Raw genomic sequence first — 10602 nt, 5'->3', positions numbered from 1 at the left:
TTTTATTCGTTCGTCTGTCTATCTGTAAGATTTTCCATAAACTAAAAGCTCTAAACTTATGAGATAAGTGGATAATGGTATGAGAGCATTATATAAATGNATAATATTTAGCTCTTAAAATATAACAATTGTTTGTTATTTATCTTTCTAATTACTAATTTTTTTAAAATAAATTATAGACAAAGCCAGGAAGAAGCAGAGAGGAGCATCTGCTCCAGACACTAATTGATAAACGCCTCTAATATATATTAAATACTTTAAAAACCGCTATTTAAACGTGCACATTTACATACTATATGTACGGGATAATTCCAAATTATGGAACAAATTTCGTGTGATGATTCCTGCCAAGACAGCAAACAAAAATTCTCCTATAAATATATGTCCAGAAATTCATAGTTAACACACAATAAAGGATTTTATTATACTGCATAAAATTACAGAACAGTGTTCACACCTGTCTGGCCAGTCAAGCAACTGCTATGACTGGCCAGACAGGTGCTCTTGTCCCTGTACATAATATTTTACCTATTAACAAAGGAGACATGTCGGTTATCTTTTCAAATTCATTCAAAAGGAAATTTTTGAATTTAAATAACGTGACTAGAGGATTTGATCCCGGGATCTCGAAAATCGGGATCCCGGGATCAACCACTAGCAGATGAGCCCGACAAAATATAACAACAAACATTAAGATTATTAGATTCTTTCGTATTTCTAACCTTTATATTGTATTATATTATAGTATTTGATTTTGGTAACCTAGTATTATGTAATTTTCCTATTCGAATGCCACCATCCCTCGGTCCGATAAAAAGAACGGACCGTTGCGGAAAGGAATTGAAGTAATTCAACCACAAGTTGTCGTTAATACTGGTCTACTATTAATATTTGAAAAGTGATCCGTGTTAGACAGGTTGTGAAGGCTCTGCATGTGATGGAAGTTCCTAATCTTAAAGTCTGAAAGACTTCATATAAAACTTGTTTAAATAAAAAAAAATCTTGTAAAAATACGAGAATAATTGCTTTTATGTGATAATAAAGTGTTCGTTTGTTTTATCCATTCGGCACTTATTAAGAGAGTATCGTTCAGAAACGAAAAAATCCGAGTGGCATGTACTAGCTGTCACAGTAATTAAGTGAATGTAATATACATTTTTTAAAAAAATATACATTGTTTTTGTAAGTATCACATCTAGTTAATTTTTTTGTCAATAGATAGCACTGCGTGTAAATCAGTAGATAAAAATTAATTTATTTACGGAAATTAAATAAATATCTTGAGGGGTGGGTAACATTATCTAAGTTAGAAGTATGTACACGTAACCGCCGAGTTTCATAGCAATTGGTCGAACGGCTTAGGAGTGTATAGAGAACAAACAAACAAACATCCTCATTTATATATTAGATAGGAATAACGCAGTATTAAATTTTGTAACGAATTTATATCAATATTTAACACGACTTTTATATAAGCTCACTATATAATTGCTAACTATATTCTCTTATATTTAAATACTGTGTTTCTCTATTATAATGCACAATCGAATCTAATGAACACCCGAAATAAAATACATCAATTTATCAAAATGTAATGAAAAATACGAAAATGGATCGAAAAGAATTCTTTAGTCGTTCCCAAGAGAATTATCAATTTAGAACGAAATCAATAAAAATTCTCATAGCTTACAATACTAACAAAATGTGATTGATAAACAATATTTCCTCAAACAAAGCACATTCAGGAGTTAGTAGTAACAAGACTCTAGAGAATATTGGATTTCTCTTACTAGTGACAATCCTCAGATAGAAATAAAAGATAGTCCAAGAGAATCTCTATATTATGGAATTAAGTTTATAGGATAAAGAAGAAACTTTTTAATTATAACACTATTCTGTGATTAACTATATTTAATTACAAATTGTTTTATTGTTTATTAAATTTCAATTGTTAGCTCTATTATGTAGGATAGCATCTTAATTAGGCTAATAATGTTAATAAATTCAAGAAAAAGTATACTAACAAATAAATAAATAAAAGTGAAAAGTTCGCAGATTTTTTGGTTTGTCCAACGCAGTTGTCAGCAAATAGGTAAACTTTTGTCACAGTTTCTGGGATACAGTTAGTAAAATAATAGTATAAACATGAGCAAATTGTATCTGCATCTTTTGGCTAATCATTCTCGCAAAATGTGAAACAATATAGCTTCTTCTATATTAAGGTTATGTATGTCAAATACTATTTGCATGTACCTTACTTATCCTTAATAGACTTTCCCTAATGTTAAATGGGGCAAAGACAAATTCTTTTGGAAATCAAAGACAAGAATAACAGCGTTTTCATCATTTTCTTCCTTCTTTATTACATGCATTGTAGAGTAGAATTCTTCTACTCTGCACTCGCGCAACTTATGCACAGTCTCACATGGTTTTGTTTTCCGTTTGTTTCATATGTGGCATTGACATTTGAATATTTTGAAGGTTTTGTGCATGTTCTTGACACTTAAATCTGGAGAAAGGTATTTTCTCATTAAATTTTTTTAAATATTCGTTATTTTCCCTGCGTGAACAAGGTTTGAATTGGTAAATTGAACCGTTCTTGTATAATTACCATCATCATTAAAACTAATAATAATAAAATAAAGAATTTATTTAATAAATAACTAGCTTTATTATTTCAAACTTTAATTTTTACATAAAATCTATATTTTTTCTTAATTTTATAGCAAATATTTTTAATTACCAATTTGAATTTAAAGGATTAAAATGAATGATAAAAGTAATTAACTGAAAGAAAAAAAAAATTGGATTATAATCTATGATTTAATGATTAACAAGAAAATAATTAATTTTTTTAACTCAAANTTGCACGTTTTAAGGTTCCCTGAGTTTAAATATGTAAAAATCTTGGAGGAGGTCCTTAATGTAACAGCCAGGTATTTGCTCAGGCTTGCTTAACATTTAGGAAGAAAGGAAAGTCGGCAAACTAAACACATATAAGAAACACGATAAGAAACAATAAGAATCGTGATAGCCAGACACTAACTACAAGGATCATTTAACTATTTTTAAAATATTACCCTTTATATCTAACATATAAAGATCCTTCGATGTAATTTCGATATAAATTATGGGGTTGAGAAAAGGGACTAATGTATACATATTCTCTTGAATGGAGTTAGAGATCGTCATGATTCTCTTGTTAATAGGAAAAGTATTATAAACAGAGGCATGACACTGCTAAGTTCGAAAGCATATATTTTAAATTAAATTATTTTTAAAATATAATTGTTAAAAATTGCAGCTCGGAAATATTATATTCATATTTCCTGTTTTTAATTTTTGAAACGGTTTCTCTAATTCTTGTGTTTGTAGTTTGATTTTGTCCCTTTTGTTAGTCTCTTCACTACTTAACACATTAAATGGACTTTGTAAAAGTCTTTGTAGTGTCTTAGTCATTGAAATATGTTGGATTCTTGTATATTTAGTCTATCTTTGATATCAGAAATTTTATATTACTATTTTAAACCCATTTAGTTGTGGTTCATTAATATTGTATTCTAGTCTGTTAACGAAATTATCCAAGTCCTGTCTCTTATTTTTTTGTTTCTCTTCTGATAATTACTCTAATTCTTTTGTACTCTATTAGATTTTCAGTACGTTTATTAACCATTTAAGGTAAGTAATTTTCTTATTATTGACTAAAGTTTCTATTTCTTCGTTCCAGGTCCTCAATCCAGCTCCTTTCTTTTTCTTCTCTTGCTTCTTTTGCGCTTTTTATGATTATATATTTTTTCATTTTCTCCATTTTTTTATTATGTTTACAATTTAGCTGAGGTAACACTTTGATTAACGCTATTTTCATATACACGGTAGCATCGAGGAATTAATTAATTGCGTTATTCACGGGATACCTGTATATATATATAAAAAGGACATTGTCATATATGTGTATATAAATGCATATATATGACGATGCCCTTTTTATAGCTTGTGCCCACCCTTTTTTTGTAGTCTGCGGACTCCGTTGGCGGTTACCTCTCATTACCCTTCTAGGACTTTGAATATAATAGATTTAATGTTGCTATACTATTTCAATATATGAGGGTCTGAGTGTCGGTAACAAAATGGAAAAAGATGTTACAAATTAATAATGAGAACTATAATGGAGTTTTCTACGTAAATTTACACTATGTACTACTGTATATTCCTGTTTTTAGTGTTTGTTATTTTGCGGTTTAGCAAAGTCGCTACCATTGTTGTCGAGAGAGTCTTCACCGTTAGTTCTTATCAAGTTTTTATACTTTCTATTACTAATCCTTACATTTAAATCTCTCAACTATAAGCTACACGGTTTTCTCCATGAAGACTTTAATAAAACTTTTCTGTTTCTTTTTTGCTCTCTTCTGGAAAATAAAATTCCAAAGATAGTCACAAAGTTTAGGTTTAGGTTGATTGATACCATGACTATTCTTTTGAAGATCCATTTATAAGAACATACTTTATTTTCGTAGACTGTTGCTTAACATTATGGCTACTCCTGCTAACGTTCTTTCATATCATGGATCCCACTGTAAATAAACCTATAGTGGTGTAATTCTTACGTCCCCTTCATTTATTTCTTTGTTCTTGATATTACAGAAATTTTGACATTCACGTTTTGTAATCCACTCTCAAGTTCTTTGATTTTGTGATTAATGCCCTTTATATTTATTGTTCCATTCCGTATTCGTTTCGTTGTCCTTCTTACAGGCTACGTTAGAGAATTCGAAAATGTAGTCCAATTGTTTCTTTGAGGTTTGAAAGTATATGCAATTTCCAGTTGAGTTAATTAGTAGCCATTCACAACCTATTTGATAAGGATGCCAAGTTGAGGCACCAAGCCCAAGTATAGAAGAGTCACAATCCGTCAGTCGAGTTATTCGCCATCCTTTTTCTTCACTTGCAGGCTTCTCTGCGCATGATGGAATGGCCTTCATGTTATGGATCAATACTCTCAACTTACTTTGAACATTTCATCCATGAACAGACCTTCATACGATGAAGCAGAACAGCAAAACTTGAGGAAGAGCATAAGTATTCTATATATAATATTAAGGGCATTGATGCAGTTAAATACGTAGGCGTTTTTTTTCAATCCCCGATGGTCCATAAAACAAAGACAAGTGTAAATAACAAAATGAATTTATTACCAAAAGTTAGGTACAAACACGGTTACCTTTCGTTATAATCACCGTGAAGATTTAGGCATTTGTCATATCTGTGGACGAGCTTTGCAATCCCCTCTTCATAGATTCTGCCATAAATTTTAATATAAACATTACTTAAACTTTACCATTCATTTATTTGTTTTCATCAGAGTATTTTGGTAACTTTGTGTAGAAGAGAAAATAATAAAAATAATGAGATAATCAGTTCCCATTTAGAAGTTTTTGTAATAGATTTTAACATGTACAAAAGTCTAGTTGATAAATAACTGAAATTTGTAATAAGTTTTATAGTTTAATTTGAAAGAAAAAACAATATTTCGATCGTTTGTTCAGTTAAATTTGATGTATATTAATTCAATCAATTTGTTCAAGTAACCATATCTATTTGCATCAAGTTTCAATAACCATAATCATCATCATTACTTCCCTTTTAGAAGATTGCAACATGAAGAATATCTTAGTATTTTGTTCAGAAAATGCACTTTAACACATTTATTTAATTCAATATTTTTCATATTAACCTTATTTTTTTGTATACCTTTTACTATTTTAGCAATTTATCAGATATTTTCTATATATATTTTATTCGTTCGTCTGTCTATCTGTAAGATTTTCCATAAACTAAAAGCTCTAAACTTATGAGATAAGTGGATAATGGTATGAGAGCATTATATAAATGATTTTAAAAACTTAAATAAAACTAACAAATTTTAATTAAAATTGCTTTATAAATATATATATTTTTTTTAAATGAGAAATTTAATGTAGAATTGAAATTTTATCTGCTAAATATTTCATAATTTATTTAAATGACAGCAACAATATTTTATCATTGCTACAAGATATAAACATAAATGGATATCCTCATTATTCTTCATATAAGATCAAGGAATTGTTCTACAATATCCTTGATTATATAATGTATAATTTATATAAATGAATACAATTTATTTATGTAGAAAGTGTTAAGATATAAATAATAAATTAATTAAATTTAATAATAAACATTGTAAATTATTAATTAAGTTTTAAAATATTAAAAAACAAGAATTTTTTTTTTAAATTTAATTCTTTATAGGAAACAATAGGGTCAATCTATACGTAGCCTAAATTAGATTTAATTTTCGTTAATATCTGTGGAATAATTAGATAAAAAGTACTTAGTGGCTTAAAGAGGTCAAAGATGTAGAAAGTACAAGATAGCATTAGTGTTTCTGATGGAAGAGATTATTGAACATCCAGGTCAATGGTTTCTGTTTGGTTCTGACTTTTCACTGAAGACTTTTCACTAGGATTAATAGTCATTAAAAATTTTATTATCTTCCTAGTGTCTAAGCTTGTTAGATGAATTTCTCTCACGATAATTAGTATCATAAAAAAAAATTAGAGAAGTATACTTTATCGTTGTTTTCTTACTCTTTTNTGATTAGTCAATACTTCAAGAGGAAAAGAGAACTTGTAGAAATCATCATCTTTTCCGGAATGGGTTTAGGAATAATTGTGATGCCAATAATACAAACGGAAAGCGTAACGTAATTCATTTTTAAAATATTCTTTAAAATATATTAGAATTAATATAATTTATTCAAAAAAAAATATATAGAGAAAAATGAATTTTTAATTTTTGATTTTAAAAAAAATCAAAAGTTTCTTATTCGTTCGAGCGTAACGATTTAGAATTTTTTAAACATCTGCTGGCATTAATTTCCTTTATAGAAAATAATGTAGAAGTAGTGTTTGATGCTCGAATGGATATAAATGGAAATTCTTGTAAAGTTACATGAAGTCAATAGAAATAAATTAATATGCTCCGTTACCGTTCCCTTTTAAGTAAATAAAAATATCAATAGAATCTATTTTGATTTATTTTCAAGATAGTATAGTATTTGTAAAATGTCATATAAAATAGGTCTAACAGAATTTGTTGTATAACATACATTAAATTATAATAAATCTTGTTAGGATAATAAATAATAAATTCATTCGGAGGCCTTTTTGGTTAGATACAACGAACCGCACCCAACAAACACTAAGACGTTCGTTAGAAAAATAGAATATGATAATAATAAAAGACTAATTTATTACACAATTCAAAATTTTCAACAACCAATAATATTTAAGTTAGAGACGTGACGTAACACGGGACTTTTACCTACACGTGCCAGTACCATATTGATAAGAGAAGACGATCGAAATATTCAAACCTTTTCATCTATTTACAAAAGAAATGTCTACACCTAACATTATATCATCGTGTAAAAATGAAGATAAACTTAATTCAAATGTCGAAATTAAAATTCATGGATCACATTTAAATGTTCATCGTCATAATAGATCTAAATCTTTAACTATAAATGAAAAATCTTATGAAGTTACAACTTTTCACAAGTCTTCAACGATTTCTTTTTTACCAACGTATGAAACTAGATGTAAAAATTGTAAAAAGAATTATTTATCAAGTATGGAATCGAGTTTAAGAGGATCGACAAATTTAACTCTTTCACAAAGTTGTATTTATTATCCTAGTGATACTAAAATATCTACTATCAGACAACATTATTATCCAGAAGGTGGTTGGGGATGGATAATTTGTTTGTGCTCCACTTTAGTCCAATGCATAATTGGTGGTTTGTATTTTTCTTACAGTTTCTTACTTCATCAAATAATACATCAATTTAATGGAGTCAATGTTATTCAAGCAGGTATTTATCTTTATAATTTTATATATTAACTTTTAAATATATATATAGTTAATATTTTATAGTATATTTTTGCTGTAGAGTTATAAATTCTCTTATAATATATATAGCGCTTTTTATATTAAATGTTTTTTATTTTGGCTTAGAATAAAAAATAAAAATTACAGCGAAAGAAAACTCTATAACAAATGGAAATCAAAAATGCAAGAAAGAAATGAGAATAGATATAAGTCTACGTCCTGTTTTCATTCGTCACAGGACGTTGGCAGTTCTTCAATCTTTTATAAAAACATAAAATTGTTAGGTCAGTGAGGTTATATAAAAATCATATAAATTCAAGAAATATATTTTTTAAAATTCAGTTGTAACATGAATTACTTATTGTATAGGCCTATACACTCCTAGTTGTTGTTTCAAATATAAGAAATTTAAATAATTCTACAGTTTATCTTACATTTAATTGAAAATCACTGGTTTTACTTAAAGACGATTAATCGAATTGATCATTAGAAATCAATTTAATTTTATTGATTGTTGGAATCATCAAAACGAAGAGTGGTTTAAATAAAAGAAACAATGTATTCTTTCTAGAGTTCATTGACCTTATTCTTAATTAGCGACAGGTGGGATTGAGGGTCTCTTATGCGACTCTACTTGACACTCCACCCATTCCCTAAGTATCAGATTAGATTAAAACAAAAGACATTACGATAGTAAAAAGAACTGAACAAATTGAATAATTAGTAAATAGAATAAAAGTTAATGACTTTTATTATGTTAAAACGTTATAAAAGTTTTTACGAGTGTAATAATATAATATTCTTTAAATTTCAGTTATTCTAGGAGCAATATCGACTTGCGTATCTCTTCTCGTTTCACCTGTAATATCCATTCTATGTCATAAAAAGAGTACCAGATTGATTGCAATTTTAGGAGGTTTAATAACAATTTTAGGATATTTATTCACATCGTTTGCTTTACAATTTCATCAACTGTATTTTAGTTACGGTGTCGTTGTTGGATGTGGAATCAGCATGATTAGAGATACGTCCACAATCATGATTAGTCAATACTTCAAGAGGAAAAGAGAACTTGTAGAAATCATCATCTTTTCCGGAATGGGTTTAGGAATAATTGTGATGCCAATAATACAAACGGAAAGCGTAACGTAATTCATTTTTAAAATATTCTTTAAAATATATTAGAATTAATATAATTTATTCAAAAAAAAATATATAGAGAAAAATGAATTTTTAATTTTTGATTTTAAAAAAAATCAAAAGTTTCTTATTCGTTCGAGCGTAACGATTTAGAATTTTTTAAACATCTGCTGGCATTAATTTCCTTTATAGAAAATAATGTAGAAGTAGTGTTTGATGCTCGAATGGATATAAATGGAAATTCTTGTAAAGTTACATGAAGTCAATAGAAATAAATTAATATGCTCCGTTCGTAATCTTGAATGCATACGGTTGTTAAATTCGTGACAAATGTACAAATACTACAAAGAAAAATATAAAAATTTACATCTTTAAATCTATAAAATCATATAATTTATTTTATTAATTTAATTTAATTTAATTAATTTGTTATTTTATAATTAAACGTGTTATAGATATAAATAATATATTTATTAATTATATATTATTTCTTTGTTAAAAAAAAGGAAAACAAATTGGAGAATTGGTTTTAGTATCATCTCGGGTCTAATGATGATATCTTGCCTGTTGGGTATATTTTATCGTTCTGCTTCACTATATCATCCACAAAGAAGAGCCATTCTTCACTTGAGGACAATTCAGGAAACCACTTGCAATGGTGTTAAAAATAACAATACTATTTCTCTTTTAAAATACATTCTTGTCAGATCGACGACAGTAAAAATATTACTTCTAGGAAATAGTTTAATCGCTTTTGGAAGTATGGTGCCATTTTATATATTTGTAAGTATCTCTTATCTTTATTAATTAATCTATTGTATTTAAGTAACTTAATTAATATTATTACTTAAATTTTTATATGAGCAGAATTTAGAATTCGAAAGAAATAAATTAGACACGAGAAATAAATATATTCTACAGATATTACTTGGGATTTCTTCAATTTTTGGTAGTTCATCGTTCGGATTGATCATTGTCCGAAACAGTACTCAGTGTATGATATCTAGACAATATCTTTGTCAATTAGCATCATTAATGATCAGCTTGGCTTTCTTAGCCTTTACAGTTCTTGAAGATTTCAACGGATACGTATTATTTTCGTGTTTTTATGGCTTTTTCTATGGCGGATATTATTATTCCATAAAAATGTGTGTATTAGAAAAAGTTCGAGCAAGAAATTTTGTTCGAGTCTGGGGACTTATTCAGTTGTGTCAAGCACTTCCCATCTTTATCGGAATATCGACTACAGGTAAATAAAGAAAAAAAATATTAAATTATTACTTATTTTTAAGTATTATTTTAAGAAATTACAAATTAAGATTATAATATTATTTTTAATTATTGTATTTGTATATTCAGTGACGATTTTATGCTTAAGAAAACTAAGCTTTTGTCTATGGTTTCTCTCTCTTTCAGGGTCTCAGTTGTTATTAAAATTATGGAAAATCTATTTAACATTTAAAACAATTTATAGACTATTTAAGCCAGCAGTTTATATTTATTTAAATACATTAATTTGTTATAATTTTCTTA

At 27.6% G+C, this 10602-nt stretch overlaps 1 protein-coding gene across 1 annotated transcript; it reads left to right on the top strand.

Annotated features, from left to right (window-relative positions):
- Nucleotides 1–7437: 7437 nt before the first annotated feature.
- LOC111635725 (monocarboxylate transporter 12-like) lies at nt 7438–10318 on the top strand (the record flags this gene model as incomplete). The annotated part of the gene is made up of 4 exons (XM_023380786.1): nt 7438–7912; nt 8744–9077; nt 9576–9852; nt 9937–10318. Coding segments are annotated over exons 1-4 (1468 nt in total), but the record flags the coding sequence as incomplete, so codon positions are not given.
- Between the last annotated feature and the right edge of the window lie 284 nt (nt 10319–10602).

The sequence above is a fragment of the Centruroides sculpturatus genome, unplaced genomic scaffold, assembly GCF_000671375.1.
Source record: "Centruroides sculpturatus isolate CEXI.00-Female unplaced genomic scaffold, Cexi_2.0 scaffold879, whole genome shotgun sequence".
Taxonomy (NCBI): Eukaryota; Metazoa; Arthropoda; class Arachnida; order Scorpiones; family Buthidae; genus Centruroides; species Centruroides sculpturatus.
Note: the sequence above shows the minus strand (reverse complement) of the source record. Positions and strands in the feature narration are given on the sequence as shown.